Source organism: Lissotriton vulgaris, chromosome 5 (genome assembly GCF_964263255.1).
Source record: "Lissotriton vulgaris chromosome 5, aLisVul1.2, whole genome shotgun sequence".
In the NCBI taxonomy this organism is placed as follows: domain Eukaryota; kingdom Metazoa; phylum Chordata; class Amphibia; order Caudata; family Salamandridae; genus Lissotriton; species Lissotriton vulgaris.
The window spans coordinates 1205292198-1205319287 of NC_141693.1; the positions used below are offsets into that span (position 1 = coordinate 1205292198).

At 42.5% G+C, this 27090-nt stretch overlaps 1 protein-coding gene across 2 annotated transcripts in view; it reads left to right on the forward strand.

Annotated features, from left to right (window-relative positions):
- LHPP (phospholysine phosphohistidine inorganic pyrophosphate phosphatase) overlaps nt 1-27090 on the forward strand; it is a 361561-nt gene that overhangs the window by 315299 nt on the left and 19172 nt on the right. The window contains exon 7 of one of the 2 annotated variants that reach the window (XM_086923004.1): nt 14183-14240. The exons of the other annotated variant lie outside the window; for it this stretch is intronic. Coding sequence (XP_086779130.1) covers nt 14183-14240 — 58 coding nt within the window. The remainder of the gene's footprint in view (nt 1-14182; nt 14241-27090) is intronic. 2 annotated transcript variants of the gene reach the window in all.

A 27090-nucleotide genomic window follows, 5' to 3' on the forward strand; every position in this document is an offset into this window, starting at 1 on the left:
ATTAGTTGGAAACGAGGATGGCCGGCATGAGAAGTGCATCAATAACTGTGTGATAAACACCTGTACCTTATGGGGATCCCCCGTGTACCTCTTAGGTGTCGCTAGCGGGATTGGGGGTGCCACTGAAACTTGTATGGGGGGTAAGGCCGCAGAACCAGCATCAAATGGATTACGTGTGGGTCTATCCACCCTCTCACGCAATGCAGCGGTCTCTAATCTAGAAGCTGTCAGTTCCTGTTGCATTAAATCTAAGGCCTGCAGGACCTCCTCAAGCGTCGCCATTATAAACACCACCCGACCAGGAGGAGCGAATATTTGTAGGCGCGTAATTCTGTTATGCTCCTCGTTGCTCCTCGGGATCGGGTGTTGCTATAAGGGTTCCACTTCCCGATCGTTCCGAACTCACTTTGAATAACACTGAGTTACGGTCAGATCGGACAGGGGACAAAGGACGGGATAAGGGACAGCAGGGACAAAGGATCTGTAAGACATAAACAACACCCGTTAACAAACATGCCACAATCAACCTAATATGACTACGCTCATGATGTCTCGCTAAAACATAGTACCTTAATGGCAGATCCTCTGCACTTAAACCTCCACAAAACCAACACTTCTGTGAGTAGTAACCAAACCCTGCTGAATGCTGATTACTTCATCAGCCCCATTGTTTATCCCTCCTTATGTTTGTGGAGCTTAAGAGCTCTACAGTATTTTACCAACTCACGAACACAATGGAAAGTTCTTGTTTCATGAGCATCCAAATAAATATGAATCTCTCAGATCCCGATTTAGAAAAGAATTACGTTGGCGCTCCCCCTCTCTGGGGATCAACACGCATTCCCAGGATATTAATCAGTGCCTCAAATCCAAGCGCTCCTCCTCGCCCGGGGATCAACACGCTTTAGCACGGACCGGTATACCCAGTCTAACAAAGTCCTCTCCTGACCGCTCCGTTCAGTATTCACTGAATAATCCCAAAATCCTTCACCTTAGTGCTCCGTATCACTATTTCCAGATTCAGACCCCACGCAGCCGCTGGGATCTCACAGCCTACCAAACGTAGCTGATATCAGCAACACGGTCCCCGAGAGTAGAGCAGCCGCTCTCTCTCATTACCTGGAGAAGTTTTCTCTGTGACGAACTCACGCTGTTTCCGTCCTCTTCGGGTGCTCACCGCAATAGCGAGCGGAACCAGGAAATACCGCGTTAAGCACCTTTCCTTCTCTCCCACGACTCCCAGAGTCCAAAAGTCGGCGAATCCTCACCGACCGGCGGTTGTATTTTCAAATGTCAAAATTACGCGCACAGATCCCCGTGCACGTGTCTCTTAAATCACCTCCTCCTTCCGCTAAGCATTGTGGGACCCGTAGTCCTCAGTTGTTGTTTTGTACATTTCTTATACTTTAGGCAGGCGCCCCGGCTGGAACCTGACACTCCCAGTCAACCAGGACCCAAGTTCTATCAATACAGATGTAATTCATGAATATTTTGCTGAAGACCACTGTGAATTTCACAGAGTTTTTTGCTGTATGAATTCTGAGGTTAACGTCTGGGCCCGTATGACATAAAGTAACCACGTGGTGCAATTAGGTTGTGGAACCCTGGGGCACTTTGTAATTACAGGAGGGAATGCAGACACTTGCACAGCTCCTTCTGTAATACAGATAGTGCCGGGGCACATGTATTGCCGGTGCTATCCTAAAGGGGCATTCCTTAATTTGTGTGGGGGTGTGGCACTATGATAATGAAGGAAAAACTCTTTGCCTGTGTGCCTGGGCCGTATTATGGAAATGGGCAAAGAGGCTATTAGGAGGCATACTGGTTGTGTGTCACAAGAGTTGGCAATCAGTCCGTGACCATCCCCCTCTCTCTCCCAAGGTTAACCTCTGCAAGGGAGGAAAGATGGTCCCATGGACACACAAGACTCCCCCATGTCCATTACTCCAGTATTGGAGCTTTCATAGATTCACATACCTAAATCATTTCCCCGTCGTCGAGACGGGAGTCTCCGGTACATAAAAAGCAATGCTTAGTAGTATAGCTAACTGAAGAAAGGCCTAGGCCCATTTCCCTTTTGCAACCCATAACCTTTGTTATGTAAAAAAGGACCAAACTTTTCCCTTAGCCAATCAGAGCTCCTCACCCTCTAGAACCCTCCTGAGAGAACCTTTTGGCCTTCAGATTTTCTACTGGCGGTTGTGCTAGGGAGTCTCCTTTGAGCTCTGCTCAAACTCTGGATTTCTAACTTTGTAGAAGCTTGATTTAATTCTATTTTCTTGCGGATCTGAGAATATTGTGACCTATTTCTGATCTACATCCTGTAGAATGTCTGGAAAAGAAAAAAAGGGTCTTTTTAGAGCCTGTGCCACCTGCTCTAAAAAGAGACTCTACACTGATGACCCACATGAAGACTGCATTTATTGCCTTTATCTGGACCACCAAGCAAAGGACTGCAAGGTATGTCGCACGTTCTCTAGCAAGACCCTTAGAGATCGTGAGGGATGCCTTTTAATTTGACTTCAGAAGATCAAGGCCAGAAAGGAGGTGGTTACTAGTGATAGTGACCAGGAGTCCTCCTCTTCATCTAGGAGATCTCAAAAAAGAACAAGATCTCCTCAGGCTCATTCCTCAGGGGAACATCCTGAGAAGGCCCTAAAAAAGACCACACAAGGGTCTTCAGGGCGTAGTCCTTCAAAATCTCCTCCGCCAAGAGAAAAGGAGAGCAAAGTACACACTTCTAAGGATAAAGCATCCAAGAGAGCCTCTTCTGAGCCTTCAAAGACCCCACCTGTGGTCCGAGTCCTTCAAGAAGCCATCCTCTAGTATTCCTGAGGAGAAAAGCAAAAAGTCGACATGGTCAATGGTATCATCGACGAGAGTGTCGACGAAGAAGTCATCCTCTTCGGCGACGACTATAGAGGTACAGAAGCTACCATTGATTGTGATGGTGTCGACGGCGTCAGCTTCGACGGGAGCGTTGACGCCGGTAACATCGACGGCGACATCATCGACGACGGCAGTGATGACGACGACCATGTCGATGATGGGATCGTCGTCGACGGTGATGACAACGGGGTCTTCGACGGGAACGTCTACAACGATTACTGTGTCGACGGGGAGGAATGGTTCCAGTGCAGGATTGTCGTTGACGGTGATGACAACAGGGTCGTCGACGGAAACATCAACGACGATTACTGTGTCGTTGGCGAGGAATGGTTCCAGTGCAGTGTCGACGACAACATAGTCTACGGTAGTGTAGACGGCGATCTCGTCGAGGGGCTTGTCAACGAGAAAAAGAAAAAGATCACACCAGCAGTGACTTCCCCAAGTAAGATTACTCCTCTGGTTCCATCGCACCTTTTGGAGGAGGAAGAGTCGGATGAGGAGGAGGATGACAGGCCCATCGGGTACGCCTGTAGCCCATCGCATCTCCATGTGAAATGTCAGGAAAATGATGATGATGAGGGTTATGAAGAATATCACAGCCTCTCACAGCATCGTTACCAGCATGGACCTCAGGAAGAGATGATGGACTTGCAGTTCATGTAGCAGGATTATAAGAAGAGGTTTCCTCCGTCAGTAGTCCCTCAGGAAGTTCCTCTTTCACCTTCCCTTTCTATTCCGGCTACTCCAGTCCGCATCAGAGAAACGCTACTGGACACTACTCCACAAACGCCTCAGGTCCAACAGCACCAGGATCCGGTTACCACGGATGACGAGGACCATGAGGAGGGGGAGCTAACGGAACCCCACAAAGAATGGGATGACTGTCTTATCCCATCTCCACTATCACCCACTCAAGGTCCGGCGGATTCTCCACTAGTGGATATTGGTGGATTCCACAACTTAATGGAAAGAGCTGCAAAAAGATTTCAACTGCCTATGAAGACAACTCAGGCAGAATGTTTTCTTTATGACTTTAAAGAGCCTTATCAAAAATCAGTCAGATCCTTACCAATCATTGACCATGTATGGAAGGAAGGTTTGCAGGTGATGACAACCCCAGTGACGGTTACACCTGTGCTCGCTAGGTTGTACAAGAAGTATAAGGCACCTTCGGATGTTCCAGCGTGTTTGCTGGGCCATCCTAAACCGGACCTATTTCTGCACCTCCGGACAGGAAGGGACGGTGTTTGGACAATGCAGATAAAAGATTCTCCTCGATGTCAGCTCTCCTAGTCAGAGCAGCTAATGCCCTTGCCATTCTGGGCAGATATGAGAGGCAGATGTAGTGCGATATAGCACCTTATGTCGACCTCCTTCCGGAAGACAGTAAACAGGAGGCGAAGAAAATTGTGCAGGAAGGTGAGAGGACTTTAGCTGAAGTCATCGAGTGTGCCATGGACATAGCTACCACAGCCTTTCGTTCCCTTGGAGGAGCAGCGGTTTTACGGCTCCAGGGTTGGCTGAGGGCCACTGCCTTTAGACCGGAGGTCCAAAATAAGATTCTGGATCGACCTTTTGATGGGGAAGATTTATTTGGACGTCTGGTAGATGAGACCCTGCAGAGTATTAAGAAGGACACAGATATGGCGAAGGTCTTGGGTATGTTGCAGTATCGGAAGGTGCCCTTTCGAGGCACCTTCCGATACTCTTATAGAGGTGGATACCAACAAGGAAGATAAACCTCCTATTCTTCCTCATCACAGCACTACCGGCAGCAATACGGCTAGAGGCAATCTGGAAGCTGCTCTAAGTCCACTCCCAGAAGACGAGGAGGTCGTCCAAGTAAAGACAACAACAACAAAAGACAATGACAACCTTCAAACTCTGGATTTTTATCCTCCTACCCCGTGTAATGTTCCCCTGGGAGGAAGAGTAACTTATTATTTACGTCAGTCGCAGAGAATAACATCGGACAAATGGGTCATCCACATAATAAAATTCGGACATACTCTAGAATTTCTACGCTTCCCTCCTCTCACGCCACCTATGTATCAAGAAGTCAAACACCTACCTCAAATGCGTCGGGAGATTCGGGCAATGCTCCGAAAGGGAGCAATCGAACCGGTACCGAACTCCCAAAGAGGAAAAGGATTTTATTCCTGTTTCTTCTTGATCCGGAAGAATGCTTTCAAGTGGCATCCGATCCTGGACCTACGGTCTATAAATGCCTATCTCAAGAAACGGTCATTCAGAATGGTGACCTTCCAGGATATTCTTCTACTCTTAAACCCGGGATATCAGATGACCTCCCTAGATTTAAAGGATGCCTATTTTCATATCCCTATCCATCCTTCCCACAGAAAGAACCTTCAATTTACAGTGGCCAAAAAAACATTACCAGTTCAAAGTGCTGCCATTCAGCCTCAAATGTTGCAGGCAATAGCGTGGTGGACTCACAGAAGCAATATCTCGGTGGGTCTTTCCTTCCTGACCGAACCAGCTCCACTGGTGGTTACCACGGATGCCTCTCTCGAAGGATGGGGAGCAGTCCTCCAGGAGTTGCAGAACAGCAGCCAATGGAAACAAAAGGAACAACACCTTCACATAAACCTTTTGAAATTAAGGACAATAGGATTGGCATTGTTGGCCTTCCTGCCAAGAGTAGAAGGAAGATCGGTGCTGGTGCGGACAGACAACACGACCGCAATGCACTATATAAACAAGCAGGGGGCACAAGATCGCTCTCTCTGTCAAGAGAAGCTAAAAAAATATGGAAATAGACTATAAATCACAAGGTAACTCTGAAGGCTGTACATCTTGCAGGGGATCAGAACACGACAGCGGACACTCTCCGCAGGCAAAAGACTACCTGTGACGAGTGGGTACTCAATCAGAAAACACCACTGAAAATCTTTGCCAAATGGGGAGTACCAACAGTGGATCTGTTTACCACAGCCCAGAACAAGAAATGCCAATTCTTTGCAAGCTGGCATCACCAAAGGGGATCGTGGGGGAATGCGTTTTTGATGGCATGGTCAGGCGTCTTTGCCTACGCTTTTCCGCCGATTCCCCTCCTGCCGCGAGTACTCACAAAGAAGAAGGAACCGTGCAGGATAATACTAATAGCCCCTTGGTGGCCCAGGCAGTACTGGTTCACGGAACTGCTCCTTTTACAAGAAACGGAGCCAATACGTTTACAGCCATTACCAGAACTATTGACTATGGCCCAGGGACAAGTGCGGCATCCAGACCCGACATCACTGCAATTAGCAGCCTGGCTCCTGAATACAGAGAATTTCATTGCTTAAACATTCCGACAGAATGTAGAGAGATCCTGGCAAAGGCGAGGGCTGAAAGACATATAGGATGAAATGAAAAAGATTCTGCTTGTGGTGTCAGGAGAACGACTTACATCCTCTGCAAGCAGAGGCACATCAAATCATCCCATATTTATTAAGGCTGGCAAAGTCTGGATTGGCCCATGCCTCTATTAAAGTGCATTTGGTGGCGATCTCTAGATTCAGGAGAAGTTCAATGGGTCCATCTCTGTGGTCGGAGAGGATTGTAAAGCAGTTCATGAAGGGGTTATTTAGAGTTTATCCACCTGTCAAGCCTCCACCTCCTCTATGGCAACTGAATATTGTTTTATCACAATTGATGAATCCACCTTTTGAACCAATTCATAAAACTGATCTAAAATTCCTATCCTGAAAGGTGCCTCTATTAATAGCTCTGACATCAGCCAGGAGAGTGGGAGAAATACAGGCACTTACAATGCAATAACCTTTTCTGCAATTTATTCCAAAGGTGCCAACGGATTCCTACTTGAATGAGCCATTGATCCTTAAAAGATTCTTTCCTCAACCATCTACGGCGGCAGAGAGAACTCTCCACACTCTGGATGTTCAAGCGTCTGAAATTTTAATTACAAAGGACAAGAACTTTGAGAAAATCTACACAATTGTTTGTGGCTTTTAGTGCCCCTAGGAAAGGGTTTCCATTGTCAAAACGGGGAATTTGCATGATGGATCTCAAAAGCAATTCAATTCTGTCAAAGGCGGGAAAGCCGTTGGCTGCACATGTTCGTGCACATTCAACAAGATCGGTATCAACCTCTACTGATCTGTTTTCGGGCGTCTCTATTCAGGACATCTGCAGAGCGGCTACCTGGAGGAGTACGCATACCTTTACCAGACATTACTGCCTGGACGCCTACGCGAGAAACGATGTAGCAGTGGGACAAGCTGTACTGAGGAACCTTTTCCAATAACGGTTAGCCTTTTTTGTCATCCCTCCTTCCTTGGTTGGTAAGATAAGCACATTTTATCATTGCACACTGTTATAACATTTATGAACAATCGGTCTATGGATATTTTTATACAGCTATTGCTACAAGAGTACTTGTTTGGGAGAAGTAGGTGACAGAACAAAATGTGCTATGGTTTACTGTTCGCTATTCTAATTCAGGTATGTGAATCTATGAAAGCTCCAATACCGGAGTAAGAAAACCAGTTACTTACCTGTAACTGTAGTTCTCCAGTATTGGACGCTCTCATAGATTCACATACGCCCACCCTCCTCCCCTGAGAGGCTCACCTCGGTTTAGGCACAAAGAGTGTTGTAGCACAAGTGCCCGAAAATCTGAGGGGCAAAAGGTTCTCTCAGGAGGGTTCTAGAGGGTGAGGAGCTCTGATTGGCTAAGGGAAAAGTTTGGTCCTTTTTTACATAACAAAGGATATGGGTTGCAAAAGGGAAATGGGACTAGGCCTTTTTTCAGGTAGCTGTACTGCTAAGCATTGCTTTTTATGTACCGGAGACTCCTGTCTCAACGACTGGGAAATGATTCAGGTATGTGAATCTATGAAAGCTTTCAATACTGGAGAACTACAGTTACAGGTAAGTAACTTGTTTTCTTACTGCTCCTGCAAGAGAGAATCTCTGTGCTTCTTAAGGTGAAGGTCAGGTGCCTCCTGCCCTAGGATCTGCAGTTCAAAAAGCTGCTCTGACATTTACTAACGTCCTGGCACCTAGGCATCCATGAATTCGCATCTGCAATCGGGACAGCACATTATCTGTAATAGGGTGCACTGTTCCGGTTTGTTCCCGGCTGACTCTTTCAAAGGTGTGCTATGCCTCAAACTGGGATAGTTTGCCTTTCCATGGCCAAATTAGGGTGGTACGACCAATGCCACTACATCAAACGCCAACCTTGAGGGGTGCCATTTGTGCTAATAAATCAACACCGTTCGCATTAACCAAAAGCATGCGATGAGCCCTGTTGTCCCAAGGACACGAGTCGGGGTACACGCGGGTTGACGGAGTCCACCCACTATTTTCACAGGGTGGACGCTGTCCAGACTGCCAAGAAGTTGGGCCGCACTGAAAAATATGCTCAATTTGGCTCGGTGTAATTTGCAAACACCTGGACACATTCAGCAGCGCCTGCACGTTGTTGTTTGCTTTCGATCCGCAACAACGTGCAGGCGAGGAGAGTGCTTTCTTCTTTCGGATTCCTGCTGGGCCCATAACGAAGGCCGAATCTGAGGGGTCACCAGGCCTCCTTTTGTTTGCGTCTCCTAGCTCCTACAACAGCGAGAAAGCCTACGTGGATACTTTGTAGACTTCAAAGCTGCATTTGATTTTGTAGATAGAGGTATCTTATGGAACAAATTAAGGCAGTGGGGGCGTCCAAAGCACATCCTCTGAGCCATAATGCAGTTGTACACAAACACCTGGATGCAAGTCAAATTAGCAGATGGCTCTAGACTTACGAGGAAAATACACACAGAAAATGGCCTGAAACTAGGTTGCATTTTAGCCCCTCACCTGTTTAATTTATTTATGGCCAATCTTTCACCCAAGCTGGACCAGGCGAACTTGCATCCGACACTCTTAGGCCTTTTACAATGAGCGCATCTGTCTTATGCTGATGATATAGTGTTGTTAAGTCAAACGAAAGTAGGGCTTCAACGAGGGATTGACATATTGAGCAATTTCGCAAAGGACAATCTACTAGAAATAAACATAGCCAAAACTAAGGTCATGACAATAAGTCACCGTTTGCAGGTACGACAACAATTCAAACTAGGCAAAGTGAACTTGGAGGGAGTCACAAATTATAAATACCTCGGCCTAAATATTGACAGCAGATTTAATTTGAAAACACTTGTGCCCACATGCATCAAACTCCCGTTTTGCGTTTCCAAATTTGCGATTTTTACCGAATCGCAAATATGGATTTGCAAAACGGGATGCATCATAGAAAGTGCTAAATATTTCCGATTCGGTAAAAATCGCAATTTTTACCGAATCGCAAATATTATGCGAATTCAAAATTGCGAATTCGCTATTCCCAGGAATCAATGGAAATTGCGAATTCGCAATTTTGAATTCGCAAATGTTGATGCATTCCATGGGTGCAGGGGGGGGGTCCAAAGGACCCCCCCTGCACCCCTGAAATGTAATTTTAAATGGATGGTTCACACACACATGTCCTAAGGACATGTGTGTCTGTAACATGACATAGTTTAAAATGTAAATTAGAACATTTTAAACATTTTTCGCAATTTACCACGAGGTTCAACCTCGTGTTAAATTGCACTTGCAAACTTGGTATTCGCAATTTGTTTTCAGAATGATGCATTGCATTTAAGGAATCGCAAATTTGCGATTCCTTAAATGCAATCGCATTCTGGAAAGTCGCAATATTAGCGATTTTCATAAAAAAATAATGATGCATTCCAAAAAGCATTTTTGGAATCGCAAACAGCAGATTTTAAGGAATCGCACCGTTTGCGACTCCAAAAATGCTTGATGCATGTGGGCAATAATGATGGTTTAATCAAGAAAGGAAACTGATTGATATATACTTTTTGCTCAGTAGCGAAGTGTTTAAGCGGTCCATCGTTTAAACCATTATTGGCTGTTTTTAAAGCAAAGCTCTTGCCGACTTTAGCTTATGCTACTGAAGTTCAACATGGCAAAGAAGCAGCAGTCCTTGAGAGAATGCAAATCAAGGCATATAGAACAGTTTTTGCTTTACCAAGAAATTCCTCTCCAGCGCTGATTCGTCTAGAATTTGGTTTACTGCAACAACGTCTAGCAAGAATGTACTCGACAATAAAACTATGGTACAAAATTCAGTTAAACTGCCAGAATCCGCTTAGTAGCGCCATTTGGGAAGCTCAAGAGAATAATTCATAATCAGTATATCGTAAGTATTAGCCGTTATCAATAAAGTTAACGAAGGTGTCGGAATTATGGAACCTGAATTTACCATTCACAACATTTCGACAATTAAGATTTTAACATGTCCAGCATATCTTCCTCTGCAGACGGCTTAATTGTATTGGAATTTTTATGGTTTTAATTAACATAAACAATAAAGACTATCTATCAGTGATTGGGAGTCTCCTGACTGGAAGTTGTCAGGAGCCTCACACCTAGAAGCAAATGCAGCAGAGGTGAAACATAGGTTCACACCTTGTTAGCACTTCACACATACTTAAGAGAAGCAGCTTTTCACTTTGTTTAGGCTCTGTTTAGGAGGCATTGTAATTATTTAAAGATCACTATTTTTTCTTGTAAAGCACAATGGGTAGAGGAAGTTTATGCTGACAAAAGGCAACATTGTTTTATGTGTAGCTTACAAAAGTGTGAATCTTTTGCCTAAATCAGGAGGGATTCCCTGTATACTTGAATTTTGCTTCAATGTACTCATGATAGAGCTGTTAAACATATACAAGGGCTTAAGATCTGATATCAGCTCTTATGATGCCACTTCCTGTGATGTCACGTGCTATGATGTCACACGGTGTAATGTCATGCGCCCGTTATGTCACTTGAATACTGATTAACTAGGTTAGTCCCCCCACTTATGTTTTTTAGGACTTGTGCCCTGGTTGTACTGCTTTAATTTTCACAACGTTTATCCTCTTTGAAGTAAAAGAGGGACTACGGCGTTGATGCCATCGTGGACGACTAGTCTTATTGACAGCCCTCGCTCCACACTGCCATGCATTCATAGAAAAGCTGTCTCATTAGAGACATTCAGGAAACAAAGACAAGCTGTGCTCCTTTTCATTATTAGATAGCACTTGCTTACAAAACGAGCTCTGCTGTTGGCAGTGCTTTAAATGTGAGTTCCTAGGATGCTTGATTCCAGTCCAGGAAAGACATGGCTTTGCAGTTTGGTCTGGACTGTTCCCATGAGGCACAGGATCAAGACTGATTTGCATATGGCCATGTCTGAACTGGGGTGGCTTGGTGAGCAAAATAACGATGAATTAAACCCAGATCTGTGACTGGGGGTGAATATTTTGCCATTGTGCAACATTCCGTCCATTATCTTGTGTGTTTTGCTGTTCACCCTATGTGGAAAGGGTATGCCCAGACGTGGGTCCTGTGCTCACTATGCCACTGGTGTCAAGCTATCCTGGCTGAAGACGGCTGAAACCGGTCCTAGGATGCTTGATTCCAGCCCAGGGAAGACATGGCTTGGCAGTTCGGTCTAGTTTCCCATGAGGCACAGGGTCAAGACTGATTTGCATATGGCCATGTCTGAATTGGGGTGGCTTGGTGAGCAAAATAAAAATGGATTAAACCCACATCTCTGACTGGGGGTGAATGTTTTGCCATTGTGCAACATTCCATCCATCATCTTGTGTGTTTTGCTTAAATGTGAGTACTTACTTGGTGCAGGTTTCTGCATGCTGTAAAATGTTAAACCTGTGGTTCCAAGTCACATTAAACAGGAAGATTGCAATTCCATAGTGGCAACAAAAAAAAAGTTTACTTTCTGTTTTGATCAATGGCTTGTAAGGGTGACATCAAGTTTTGCCTCCCTTACTTTAAAAAGCATTTCAATGAAAGTGACCTCCCAATTGCCAATAAAAGTTTGCTTCCTGAAGTGTATTTTTGCTATCCTCATGACAGTAGAATACAAAATGTCCATCATAAAAATTGACAGAAACGATAGATCGTTACTAATGAATATCTAATGCCCTTGACACACTTACAGTGATATTAATGATATTAAGAAACCTCTGAATTAATGAGAGCTGAGTGAGCAGTGTTGCAATCCAAGTTGGTTGCCAAAATAAGTGTGACAGGAAGCACTGTGAATAAGAAAGTCATTATTGTAAAATTGTTTTATACACAGCATATGATATCCTGCAGCAAAATGTTCAAAAATATTCGGTGTTTAAGAAAAAACAAGTACTTTCAACATATATATTTTAGTATTACACAATCAGACTGTACCTAGTGCAAATATTTGTTCTGTCCTATAAAAGGGGACCCTCAAGTACTCCACTGATGACACCCTTACATTAGCTCTTAAAATTAATAACTTGTCCCCCTAGAAGCTTCATGTTACTCCATAAGTTAAATCCTATAGTGGTCCCCAAGCAGGCTTAAGATTTGCTGATTAACCAATTGCACGCATTTACATTTATTCGGGTCACAGGCACCCAGGCGAGGTTTGCTTTTTCTTATGCGCTGTGTCCCTCCATTGGTTTCACAAGAGACCCTCCTCCTTTCCTTTTTTAGTCGTAGGTATATCAGGGTTGGCATCAACCATCTAGGGGACATTTTCTTTAACATAATGTACGGGAACTGTTTTTGTAAAATTAAAAGAGCATGGTCACATTATTCCCCAAAGATGCTGCCCAGTTCAGCCTCTGTTATTATGCTGCAGTGAGCTCTGCTCTCAGCAGATTGCTTCAGGTAACAGGCTTATTGGTCTTTGGTGCACAGTCTCTGCCTCTGTGTGAATTTCACACCTTCTGCATGGGCTCTCTTAGTGGCTGTGTGTCTCATATGTTACTACACAGTATCTCTCATTTAGATTGAAGTCCCAGTGTGCATGAGGGGTTAGTGCTTGAAGGTTTTTTTGTATTGCTATGTAAAAGGACATGAGACATTATGTTCCATTTTAGTAAAGGACCTGTGAAGCAGGGGTATGTATGTGATATTAAAGCAACATAAGCCTAGCCAAAAGTTAGCAGCACTGGTCAAAGGCAAGCATATATTCAATGCAAGGCTGGCTTTAGGGCAGTGTGACTTGTGCAGCGGCACCTGGTGCTGAGCTCGAAGGCGGGCGTTGCATTTAGAATGAACTTATGGGTTAAAAGCACCTGCTGCAGAGTTCCTTGCATGTTCAGCAGCTTTCAGGCAACAATAAAAAAGTCAAGGTAACTCTGGTAATGTACATTCTGGAAAGATCCATTGGCATTTTTGACTCATCATAAAGTGGCACAGAAGGTTCATATGCCTGCTGCAAAGAACGTGTACCATGCAGATCACAGAAATGTATTTTATGTGGATAGCTCAGTGGGTTACTTCTTTTGTTTCAGAGATCCTCTTGTTACTTGCAGTTCATAAGTTACGTTCATAATATAGCCCAGGGACCTATGGAGTGCCATCAAAGAGCTACACGCAAAATACATAATATAAGTTAGAATGTTATGTTTTTTTCCCCATTCTTTCATTATCCTAACGTTGTTAAAAAAAAGAGGTTTGTTTGGGTAGAATACATTCTTGTTAGTAAAGCCAATCTCAGCCATTGTATTGAATTTTAAATCCTGAGTTTGTGCTTTTACAGACCAAACGTCCTTAAAATATACTGCCTACTAGTGTGGATGACATTATTCCTACCCCTTGTAATCCTCATTGTGTTACGCAATATTTCCTATAGACTAATTTACACATGTATGATTCATTGTCTCTGTATTTTATGTGTGTGATGTAAAGTGCTCTGACACCCTACACTAGTATGAGTAGTGCTATAAAACAAAATAAATGTATGTGGGAGTGGGGCTATGGAGAGATGAGGGCCACTGTTGGAGGGTGATAGTGAGGGAATCCGTGGAGCAGGGCGGTCACTGGTAGGGACAAGCAAAAAAGACTATTGCACTGGCACCACCAGTGCAAAAGCTGTCCCTCTCAAAAATACAGCCCTTGGACACACTTTCTTTTATTCACAAACCATTATGTATCCACACGTCAGAATCAAGATTACCTCACTAATTTCCAGTCCCAAATCCAAATAAAGTTTGTCATAGAGAACGTTATCTTGCCTATAGAATATCGTGCGCTTTAAATATCTGCGGCAAAGGGTAAGACGGTTATCATTTTTGATGAAGGGAGAACTGATGGAAGGAGAGGATCCTCCAGGATTGTCATCTCTCATACAACAGATGGGAGTTATATCATGGCAGTCAATTCACTTAAATGCCTGCTTTATTCCACATTGAGGATTTTATGTTAAAGTTTTAAACTACTGTCATTCCAGATTACGTGGTCCACATACAAACTCAAACCCTAAATACATCACAGAAAAACGTCAGAGAGTAAGTTCAGTGTTCATTATTTGGAAGTGTGTTGGGCTTTTCAAAATAAGGCCTGGTGGTTTCTGTCAATGTCAGAGGCTGCAGAACCTTAATATGAAGAATTTTGGAATTAAGTGGGATAATACCTGAATTTTCTTCCATAGAAAAAGGGAACCAATTGTGAAGAGGGAAAGACTGGTTTGACTCAGAAAAGTAGGTTGTTTGTAGTTTGAATTTTGGATTTTAGGCTTTCGCGGCTCCTTGGCAGAAGTCCAAGCAAGAGCAGAGACAAAAAAGCACACTACACTTGCAGCCGGTTTACCAACAATATCACCTCAGAAATTCTACATAAACCATCACCTTAACCCACAGAGCTATTCACTATTTTCTCACAAAATGAGCCCATAACTTTTACCATTCATTCATTCACACATTTATTCTGCTCCGAGGATTCTTTTTTTTTTCTAAATATTTTTATTAAGCATTTTTCCCTCGTATATAGATGTACAGAGCACTTAATTTATAAACAGGATAGACATAAGCAATCTCAATTAATACAGACTAATGCAATACAATTACCTTCATTACATTCTTAATTAATCATTTTTTATATACATACCAGTCATGAGGAAACAATCAAAATGTTAAATAAGATTATGCTACAGCTTAAAGAGAAGAGTTAAAGCTGAGAAAAAAGAAAAAAGGAAAAGAAAACGAGAAATTACTTTTTAACAAAAAAAGGAAAACAAGGAGAGCGATACCGGTAAGCTAGATTATATCATCTAGTTTAATAAGAAATTCCTTCCTTCCATAATGTGATAGGTTCCCAAATTTGTGTTCCTAGCTTTTTTCCCTTTTTCCCCCTTCTTGCATATATTGCAGGTTCTAAGTTGTACATTGACAGTAATTTGCCTAACCACTGGGAGTATGTTGGTGGCAAAGGGTCCAGCCATGCCGTGGCTATACCGAATCTCAGGACTGCCATGGCCAAAAAGATGAATCTATTGCCATACATTTGTGTATCTTCGTTATTAACTCCTAGAAGTATTATTGTTGGAGTTAAAACTACCTCCTTTCCTAGTAGTGTACTTAAAAAAGTTTCAATATCTTTTTTTGTTGTTTGCAGATGGGGACATATAGCAAATATATGCGCTAGATCTGCCTCTGAACTCCCACATCTAAAACATATGGTGCCCGATACCCTTCCCCATTGGGCTATTTTTGCAGGTGTGTAATATAGATGGTACAGGGTTTTATAGTGTTGTGCCTGAAGTGAAGCTGAGCAGAGAGTTTGCTGTCCCAGCGCCAATGACTGATAGAAAATGTCCGCCCCAGTATCTAGGCTATTTGCCCACTTCTCTGCCCATTTTTCCATATCATCTTGTTTTTATTTTGTCAATTCAGAGTATAGTCTTTTAATCGTACAATCAACACCCCTTTGAATCATTTCCATTATTGGGTTTTTGCCAAATCCAGCCGGTCCCCCCCTTTTTGTGATAAGAAAGCTTCTGACTTGCAAATATTTAAAAAAATGTCTCGTATCTAAATCATATAAAGGCTGCAATTCTGAAAATTGTAGCAGTCCTTGTGGACCAACCACGTTGCCAATCATAGTTATTCCCTTTCTCCCCCATTCATCAAAGGCTGAACCGTTGAATACCTCATACAGGAAGGTAGGGTTGCTATTCATTCTTGTATAGAAGTTATATTTTCCCAGGCCAGACTTTTTAGCAAATGCTTTCCATACCGTGTATGCAGCCTGGAGTGTCTTAAATCTAGTCCTTTTAAAATAGCTCGCATCAGTGAACTTCAATAAAAGGTTTTCTGCTTCTGCCCCCATAACCAGGCCGTATATGGCTAATGTACCTAGTTTGTCTTGGCCTTCTACCTCATCCCCCCCTAAAAGGCCCGCCATATGCTGAAAGGCCACTGCCCAGTAATAGAGTTTAAGGTCTGGGAGAGACCACCCTCCCCTTTCACGAGGAAGTGACATGTAATGAAGGGCTCTTCTAGTTCTCCCCTTCGCCCATATAAACCTGTTGATTATGTGCTCACAGCTTTTAAACCACTTAGCTTCGAATAGAAGTGAAATGGGTCTAAATATATATAAAAATTTGTAGAGTGTCATAATTTTTATGACATTAGTGCGTCCAACAATTGTTAAGTGTAGATTATCGAGCCTATCCAACTCCTTACTTACGTTAGCTATTATGGGTGTGATATTTTTTCCACTAGTATATTCAGGTCAGCAGTGATAGTCACTCCCAAGTATACTCTTGACTGAGCCATCCGATTATCAGAGCAGTCTGTCTGCTGATTTTTAATTATCTGTGTCTTGGTGATGTTAAGCGCGTATCCTGAGATTTTACCAAATCTATCGGCCTCTATCTCTACCTCCCTTATCGCCTCCGTGGGGTTCGGTGTAATCACTGCCACATCGTCAGCATATGCAAGTATCTTTCCAGTGGGATAATTCTCTCGCTCAGCTCTATTTTGCGTATCAAAGGGTCCATGTACATTGCAAACAAAAGCGGGGAACACGGGCATCCCTGCCTTGTTCCTCGCCTAACTCGAAAGGAGCGCGTGGATCCTGAATTAACCCGTATAGAAGCCGCTGTGGCAATATACAATGATTGAATTGCCTTTATAAATCCTTCTCTAAATCCTGCGTTGATTAAAACCTGCCACAGGTAGTCCGCGAAGACCCGATCAAAGGCCTTCTCGGCGTCTAATAACATAACCGCCATCGGGTCCCCTGCGACTTCTGCTGCATCAAACAAAGTGATTACTTTACGTGTATGATGGGTGGTGCCCCTACCTGGGATGAATCCATGTTGGTTGTCAGAGACAAGGTTTCCTATTATTTTGGTGAATCTTATGGCCAACACCTTTGAATAGATTTTCGTATCCGAATTCATTAAAGTAATTGGCCTATAAGACCCCGGCTCAGTAGCAGGTTTCCCCTTTTTGAGTATTATTACAATTTCCGCTCCCCCCCCAGGTCCCTGGTATGGATGCCCCCGTCTGTGCCGATTTCATAGTTGTGACCATATCCTCAGCCAGCATATCCCAAAACACCTTATAAAATTCAATTGGTAGTTGATCTGGGCCAGCAGCTTTTCCTGAGGGAAGATGTGTCATGGCTTTTTTGATCTCTTCCAGATCCAGCGGGTCTTCCAACCTTTCTGCCTCTTCTTCTGTCAATCTATCAAGCGGGATTTCATTTAAGTAATCCTATATTTCCCCTAAGTCGCTGTCTTGCCTGTCCTTGTATAGTGTCTCATAAACTTTCCTGAATACTTCCCGTATTTCTTCAGAATCTATGCGTAAGGTACCTGTACTGTCCCTGATTTCCCTTACTACTCCTAAAGCCGCTTTTTGCCTAGTGCGAATGGCCAGAGTGCGCCCAATCCTCTCGCTAAATTCGTAACATTTCTCTCTCTTTATCATAAAATTCTTAGCTGCCTTTGTTGCAATATCTTCTTCTGCCTCCATTTTCTCTTTTAAAAGCTTATTTAGCACATGATCCAGTGCAGCCCCTGATAATACGCATTGATGTAACTCTTCCTCGACTTCGAGGATCGCATTAAACATTTCTCTATTTCTAAGTTGCTCTTGCTTGCGTTTAAAGGTGCTGAAGCTCAATGTCTCGCCACGTGCCCCTGCCTTGAAGGCATCCCAGACCATCCCTGCTGTTGCGCTACCCCTGTTAATTTCAAAAAAACTTTTAATCCATTTTTTCATATGGTGGATATAATTATCATCATGTAAGAATGCTCTTTCAAAAGTCCAAGTCCTTTCTTTTCTTCTTCCAGTAGGCAGTGCTAAAGTTAGAATAAGCGGGTTATGGTTGCTGAATATGCGTGGAAGTCTATCAATGCTAGATTTAGAATGTAATGCAGTTGATATGTAAAAATAATCCAGCCTTACGCCTATTCGGTGTGGGGCTGAGTAGTATGTGAACCCCTTCTCCTTTGGTCTAATTTTCCCCCACACATCTGCAAGCCCATTGTTCGTTGCCAAACTAATCAGTGCCCGGTATACCCTTCTTTTCCTGCCTTTATATTTTCCAAAAGAGCCCACCCCTAACCCATCTGTCCCGTTAATGTTTAAATCTCCAGCAATAATCACTCGGGGAGCAAGTTCAATATCTAAAAAATCAAAGACCTCAGGTTCATCTTCTGTAGAACCGTATACCACCCCAAGAGTAGTCCATTCCCCTTCCAGGTAACATTCAACAAGTGCCCACCTTCCCCACTGATCTCCCAATTTTTTCCTGGTAATCACATTTTTATTTCTTGCTAATATAGCGACCCCTCTATTTTTAGCACCTTGCTTTGAGCATACTAATACGTGAAATCCCAACTGATCCAACAAATATTCATGTGAGACCATGATATGCGTTTCTTGTAGGAAAATAAAATCTGCGTTCATCTGCTTTAATACAATAGAAATCCTTTGTCTTTTTTGACGATTGTTGAGGCCACAGACATTCCATGTTACTAACCTAGTACCCATACCTGTTTTGTAATACATTTCCTGACTGTAAATTCTAGACGGCCCTTCTGCAATGCATTTAACCCAGTATCATATTGCTCAATCTTATCTTTTGTCCATATGTCTCTGCCTGTTCTGCCTAATCTCATCAGTAATTTGTTTATTCCTTCCTTATTTTCTTTTATTGTGTAGTGCTCTGTACCCCTCCCCTCCCTCCCCCTCCCCTGACAACCCACCCTTGGGTGCCTTCCCCTCATACTGGCAAATCGGTCAATCCTGACCTATATCTGACAGCCAGGGCCCCTGGGTTGCCCCTCCCTCCCCCTTTCTAATATGCCAATCCCTTACACACCCTTGCCATTGCAGTAAAAACATAAATCCAATCCAAGATGATACTGAGTGTTTCTTTTTTTTTTTTCCATTTTCCCCCTTCCCTATTTTACCCTATTTCACCCGATAGCTACATTTCCTAACATAACTACTCCTAGTTCAAGGCTACCTCTTACGTGGTGGTTGCCTCACTGCAACTGCTTGACTGTTCTCCCCTCTGTTCTCTCTAAGGGAGTTGAGGTACTCTTGTTCCATGACCTCTGAATAGAAAATTCTAAAGTGGCCGTTAAGGCCAACTTTTAACCGTGAGGGGAACATTAGATACACCTCGCAACCTGCATTTTGGAAAGGAGTAATTAGCTGACGCATACGCCACCTCCTTTCAACAGTGGCGTGGCAAAAATCAGGTCGGGCAAAGAAGGTTATGTCTTTATATAAAGGCTTGGCCTGTGGTTTTACCTTGCTCATTATTTCCTCTCTTAACAGATAATTACCGACATAGACCAGGATTGCCCGTGTATTACTAAACGTGCTCCCCTTTTTTTGAGTCAATGGGAACGTGTGGGCCCTTTGGATTTCATTTTCCCAATCCCACTTATCCATTTCCGGGAACGCGCCCTTGAGTAAATCAACCACAAATGCCCGCACATCATGACCTTCTTTCCCTTCCTCCACCCCAAGTAATCTTATGTTGTTGCATCTCTGTCTATTTTCGAAGTCTTCGAGCTTCCACATCACATCTGAAGAAGTCTTTTCTTGTTCCAATCTAGTTTCCTGTAATTTCACCACTGCATCTTCTAGTTTGCCGGTTCTTTCCTCCACCTCTGTAACTCGTCCTGCTACTTCAGCATATAGTTTATTTACTTTTCTTAATGTTCCCTGTATCTTTTTGTTGGCTTGTCTTGCCCTACAACTCTCAGCTCTGGCTTTGCTCTGAATCTGTTTTAGAGTTGTAAACAAAAGATCGAAATTTGAGTTAGATCCAGAGCTCGCGTTAGGAATTGACCCCATTGTCTATGATTGTAATTGCAGTAAGCCACTAGCTCCTTCATGGTGTAGCTGTGAAGTAGCTGAATAATCCCAATCAAGTTTTTTTGCGACTTCTGATTACTCGGGGCTTAGGGAGATCTTAGCTCTGCTGCGCGGCCTGTGTTTTATCTTGGTAATTTGACGGTTAGCTCCTTTCCTTTGTATAGTGTCCAACTCTGCTTCTAACTCTGACTCCTTTCTCTCTCGCGAAAGCAAGTCAGGATCAGGCTCAATGTCTGTGCCCTTATCAGTTTTAGGGCCCTCACTTGGAGTTGACTCTGAGTCTTCCCCCTCCTCTTCTTCCAACTCCTCGCTGTCCTCCTCTTCGTCATCATCTTCACCATCATTCCCGGTAAAAAAACACTCATCACTGGGCGAACCTATGGCTAATGTAGATATGTTGTTTAAACCTCCTTTCTGCAACATGGGGTCAGCTTGTACCTCCTCAATATTTATGCTGTTCGTGTTAGTTTCATTCCGACCCTCTGTATTAGTAACACTCTCGGTTACTAACGCGATTGCTTCGTCGCCTTCAGCCTGACCTGTTAAGCTGATGGATGGGATCAATGCCTTTTCCCCCGTTATATCATCGCTACTTTTATGTGGGAGTGGGGCTATGGAGAGATGAGGGCCACTGTTGGAGGGTGATAGTGAGGGAATCTGTGGAGCAGGGCAGTCATTGGTGGGGGCACGCAAAAAAGACTATTGCACCAGTGCCACCAGTGCAAAAGCTGTCCATCTCAAAAATACAGCCCTTGGACACACTTTCTTTTATTCACAAACCATTATGTATCCACACGTCAGAATCAAGATTACCTCACTAATTTCCAGTCCCAAATCCAAATAAAGTTTGTCATAGAGAACGTTATCTTGCCTATAGAATACCGTGCGCTTTAAATATCTGCGGCAAAGGGTAAGACGGTTATCATTTTTGATGAAGGGAGAACTGATGGAAGAAGAGGATCCTCCAGGCCTGTCGTCTCTCATACAACAGATGGGAGTTATATCATGGCAGTCAATTCACTTGAATGCCTGCTTTATTCCACATTGAGGATTTTATGTTAAAGTTTTAAACTACTGTCATTCCAGATTACGTAGTCCACATACAAACTCAAACCCTAAATACATCACAGGAAAACGTCAGAGAGTAAGTTCAGTGTCCATTATTTGGAAGTGTGTTGGGCTTTTCAAAATAAGGCCTGGTGGTTTCTGTCAATGTCAGAGGCTGCAGAACTTTAATATGAAGAATTTTGGAATTAAGTGGGATAATCCCTGAATTTTCTTCCATAGAAAAAGGGAACAAATTGTGATGAGGGAAAGACTGGTTTGACTCAGAAAAGTAGGTTGTTTGTAGTTTGAATTTTGGATTTTAGGCTTTCGCTGCTCCTTGGCAGAAGTCCAAGCAAGAGCAGAGACAAAAATGCACACTACACTTGCAGCCGGTTTACCAACAATATCACCTCAGTTTAGTCGCACAGTACTGGTGCAGCGCAGCTCCAGAAATTCTCCATAAACCATCACCTTAACCCACAGAGCTATTCAATATTTTCTCACAAATGAGCCCATAACTTTTACCATTCATTCGTTCACACATTTATTCTGCTCCGAAGATTCAGTGAAGACTAAAAGGAGAGCCGCGGTGCTATAGCGGAGTGCCTAAACTTAAAGTGTATACATTATTTACACCTGCAGTTTTTGATTCTAATACAATGGTTTTTCCACTATTCATTTTCGATGGATCAGCTAGTAAAAGTTATCTAAAGGACAAAAGACCTGCTTAATTCTCCATTTATTTAATTTTTATTTAGAGATTAAATCTCCTAGCATGATCTCTACGTTCTATTTAAAAGAACAATTCAGTTATATATTAATAATCCTGAAAGAAAAGTTACAGTCAAAAACATTCATTTATTAGCATTACAGTTTAGGAAAATAAGTTAGATATATTACCCAAACGTAGAGTCGCAGACATCAGCATAAAAGCAAAATAGTTCCCAAAGAAACACCTTTCTATCTCTCTCGATGTTCCCTTCTCATTGGATTTCGCACCCATTCAAAAGTTAAAGTTCAGAAAAATTTCAAAGTCCCTGCGCCATAAGAAAAATTGCGCAGACTAATAGCATCTTGGGGTGCAAAGATTAGGTTGAAAAGCAAGCTCTCTACAAAGTCCAAAATGTCCTCTTTTATTCCCTTTTTCACTAACTTATCTATCTAAATTCGTAACTCTTATGTCCTAGAATGTCCGTGATTGGTCAATTTAGAGTTGGATGAGCATCACCTCATCGCTTTACTGCTCCATTTATGCAAAGTCATCATTATGACTAGAAAAATAGTGGTGCTTTTGTTCAAATTTGACTTCCTTCGAAGTGTCCTTTAAATTGTTATTCGATGTCCCATTCCCACGATTTAACTTGCTAACTTCAACAAACTTGGCATGTACTCCATGTAGCGGGGCACACTGTCCTTGACCCATACTGCTCAGGCACAGGCAGCTCGCACTTCCAGTTGGCGCCACCTCGGAATCACCGTCCATTTCCATTTTGTTTTGGTCACACAGGCCTCAATTTAGGAACTATTACAGAACCAAACACAAATAAATTTAAATTTACGAAATAAAGCCTTTCTGTTTACCTCCCCCTTCTAATAATCTCCCAGCTAGTGATTACCTTGCTTTAAGCAACACATATGCGTGAATTTACTTCCCAATCTTCATAATTTATGACACAAATAAACAGACAAAAAGCACATTCATGCAATTTTCAATTAGATTACGACAAATGCGTACCCTTTATGACACAATATAGGACAAATTAGTAAATTATTCTTGGCAATTTCATGCAAAATAATATCCCACGTGTATTGGTGTGTGTGCATTCTATTCTATGTTTGTTAATTTCAAAACCACACGTTTAGCACATATTATTGTTACAGAAAGTTAATTTTACAAGGGGTATACAAAAATTTTAGTTTCCACCCTGCTCCATCAACTTCCCCCTTTGGTGATTTTATCACCAAATAGCTCCCAAAATCTAGAACATTTTATCTCAACATGTTTCAAATTCTTTTAATTAGTACGTGTTATATTTCTGTTTCTTCTAATTTATTTCTATCTTGATGAAACTTTTCTTTAAGTTGTTCAATCTCAATATCACCTTTTTCCCTTTCCCTGTCTTGTTTTTCTTCAATCTTTTTCTTCAAAGAACTTTTGACATTTCTTCTCTGCCTACATTGACAACTTAATCTCAGAACTAAGATCACTATTATTATTACAGTTACTGGTAATAGTATTTTCCCTATAATAGACCTACTTATTTCATAAAACCATTTTTTAACTGCTGATAAACTTCTACCAAGTTTCTCAAGAACACCTTCAACTTCCAGGGGTTCTATTTCTTTATGCAATTGTGTAATGTTTGTAATATATCTGTCAATGTTCTGACTTTTATCAGGAATGTAGGTACAACAGTGTTGCACCTTTAAAATTCCACAAATTCCTCCTTCTTTTGCCTAAATTATATCTACATCAAGTCGATTTTGCATTACCATACTTCTCATAGCAAACATTTCAGTGTTAACCATTAAAAATCCTCCAGCTGTGTCTGTTGACAATCTTTCTACTATTGTTGACAATTTTCTAATTTGGGTTGCATTAAATGATATTCACACAAGTCCTGCGCACTCAAATTATAACCACACACAATGTGTAAATCAATGTTCTGTAGAAATCATCCAAGGTTGTTGTAAATTCCGGAGTGTAAGTTCTCCCTTTTAATTGGTCATCTGATACAGGTTACCAACAGCCAGCCGACACATGTTTCGTTGTGGACCAACAGTGTTCCACAACTCCTCAGGGCTTAATTGCTGTATCCAAAATTAGCTAGGCCCATTTCCGGTGATAAAGTGTCCTTATCCAGGGCTTCCAATATGTCTGGCCAGGTATCTTCGTCTATGGTGATATGAAGCTGTTCCTGCCATTTATCACGGAGAGTAGCAAGAAGTGGCTGCGAATATAAATGGTTAATCAGAGATCTATATAAACCTGACATGACACCTTTATGTGGGCCCCAAGTGCAAGGAAAAGTCAAAATCAGCGAAGTTTGCAGTGTCCAAGGGGGAAGGCCGAGGCATCTCTTCAGAGAATGTTGAAGTTGTAAATATCTCGAAGCCTGATGTAAAGGAAGATCAAATTATTCACAGAGAATCTTAAAAGATTTCAGTTCACCACCTACTAAAAGTTGATCTAAGATTAAGATTCCTCTTGAGCTCCATTCAGGCCAAGAAAGTGCTCGTCCATTAATACGAATGCTTTCATTCTTCCAGATGGGAGCTTTAGAATGTAAACGATGGGCAATGCGCAGTAGATGATGTGCACAGTGCCATATTTGATATGTGGCATTGAGCACAGGATGTGCAGGACTGGTCCTAGGTTTACGAACATTGTATAAAAAATTAAGACCATCCTCACATTCAAGTATTGAGCGTTCTATTGTAACCCACTGAGGAGAGTCAGTTGCACCTGGGTGCAAGTAAGACAGCTGTAAAAGGTGTAAAGCTAGAGAGTAGTGCTCTATTGATGGTAGACTTAGACCCCCATGGGAGCGGCGTGCTATAAGTTTAGCAGCAGACAAACGAGGTCGCATATTTCCCCAGACAAAGGATCGAATGCGAGAATCTATGAGACGAAGTGTGTCTAAAGGTATAATAATTGGGAGCATTCCCAAGACATAAGTAAATCGGGGCAAAGTAACCATTCTCACCGCCTGTATTCTTCCCCACATGGAGAAACTCAAAAGAGACCATTTGGCAAAATCAACTTCTATTTGTGCTATGAGAGGAGAGATGTTATCTGAAACCATTCTCTCCAATCCACGATTGATCAGAATTCCAAGATATTTTAATTGAGATGATTTCCAGCAAAAAGAATAGCCATCAATGGAAGCCTTTGTGGTACAAGGAGAGAGTGGTAGAGCTTCACTTTTGTCCCAGTTCACTTTATAACCAGAAATCACAGAGAACTATTTAATAATTTCAAGCAAATTTGGTAAGGAACGGGGAAGATCTTTAATCATAAGAAGGATATCATCAGCGTATAAGTATAATTTGGAGACTCCTCCTGGTATCAGTATATCCTGAATCCGGGGCGAGTGATGAATAAGCGAAGCAAGAGGTTCCATCGCTAGTAAGAATAAGAGGGGAGACAATGGGCAACCTTGATGGGTACCTCTTTGAATTGAAAAAGGATCAGAAAGAAAACCTCCACAATTAACCTGAGGTGTTGGATTGTCATACAGTAAGCGAACCATGGAGATAAACTTCTCACCTAAACCAAAATGCCTCATAGTGGCAAACAAAGAAACCCAGTCAATGCGGTTGAACGCTTTCTCCGCATCTAGAGAAACAGCGACAGCGTTCCTCCGTCAAATCTCTAGCACACCATAATGCATGGGCTAATGTTGTAGGATGATTTCTGGATGATCGACCCGTGACAAAACCAACCTGCGAATGATGTACCAGAGAGGGGATGACTTTTCAAAGCCTTGCCGCTAAGATACTTGCCAATATCTTGACATCTCCATTTATTTAGGAGATAGGTCGATAGCTACCGCAGACTGGTGGATCCTTGCCTGGTTTGGGAATAACCGCAATTAATTCCCATTTCTCAATAGGACCAAGAGAAGAAGACTGGATAGCTTCATGGAAAGCAGAATGAAGAACGTCAATTGTTTCCTCTCCAGACCACTTGTAGTATGCTGCAGGAAAACCGTCTTCACCTGGAGGTTTATGATAAGGCAACTTGGAAAGGACTGTAGCAATATCCTCTCTAGTAATGTCACCACAAAGTAGCTACCAACAAAAAGTAGCAATGGGTCAAAGAGAACCAACAAACTGACTATGTATATCTGTAAGGACGTGACCTCAACTGTAGATGTAAAACAGCGAAATCAAACCTAGGGTACTTACTCAGTGAGAAAAAATTCCCATCAGATTACCGACCTGTACCACCCTACATCATATGGGATCCTTCACCATGAAGGAAGATTGTTGTACCCTCAGTAGATTTGGCAAAACTCAGCCTAATCTCACATATATGTCCCAGTACTAGTGTGATGCATCTAGGTGTCAAGTGGCAATTGACTAGCAGTGCTGAAAAAGTGAAAATAATAAGTGACTGATGTGAAACCACATAAAATTGGGTAGTGAAGGGGTAAAATATTTTTTAATGGGTACCTATTCACTCCCAAGTTAATAAAAACAGTGCAAATAGTAGTATAAACAAATGACTACTAAAATAGATATTGAGTCGACATGTTTCTGCAGTTGAACGGGGCCACTCACCTATGTGGCAGGAGAATGTAACCCCACCTCACCTGGCTACAGCGCAGGTAAAACGGAGCACCGCTATGATTGGGGGAAAAATAAGGTATCAAAGGAAGGACCTCATAAATCGAAAATGCGTGTTCATACGAACAGCTCAAGGCATAAAAAGTATCGTAATTTAATTTGTATGTTATTAATGTTTTTTGATGAAACATTATTAATGTTTTTCGAAGGTATGCAACACCTCTGTACTAAGTGTCGCAAAAAGTTATTTCAACCAGTAGCTACATGTAACCATCGGTCGAAAACTGCTTCATAAATTCGGGTTGCAAAAAGCACTAAGTGCGTCGCTGACGCCGTGGTTGTTGGAGAGGGTTGACATTAACTTAGCCGTAATCAGTCTACATTTCGTGCTTGTAAAAACAGTATTTATGCGCTGTTATGGCATGGCAAGAATGGTAGCTTTACAAATTGTCAGCGTTCACAAAATGACAACTGTCCATTGTAAACGCCACCTCGTTGCCTGGAAGCAACTCGTGTACCGGGCATGTACACACTGGGACCCTTCGTTTGTGCGTTCGCTTTGAACTTGACACAAACTATCCGATTAAACTCCATGGGAGTCGTGTTAGAAATTGTGAACCGGCCTGCGCTTACCTGTCCATCGGTACCCCGGACGTCCTTCTGGGCTGTCTGA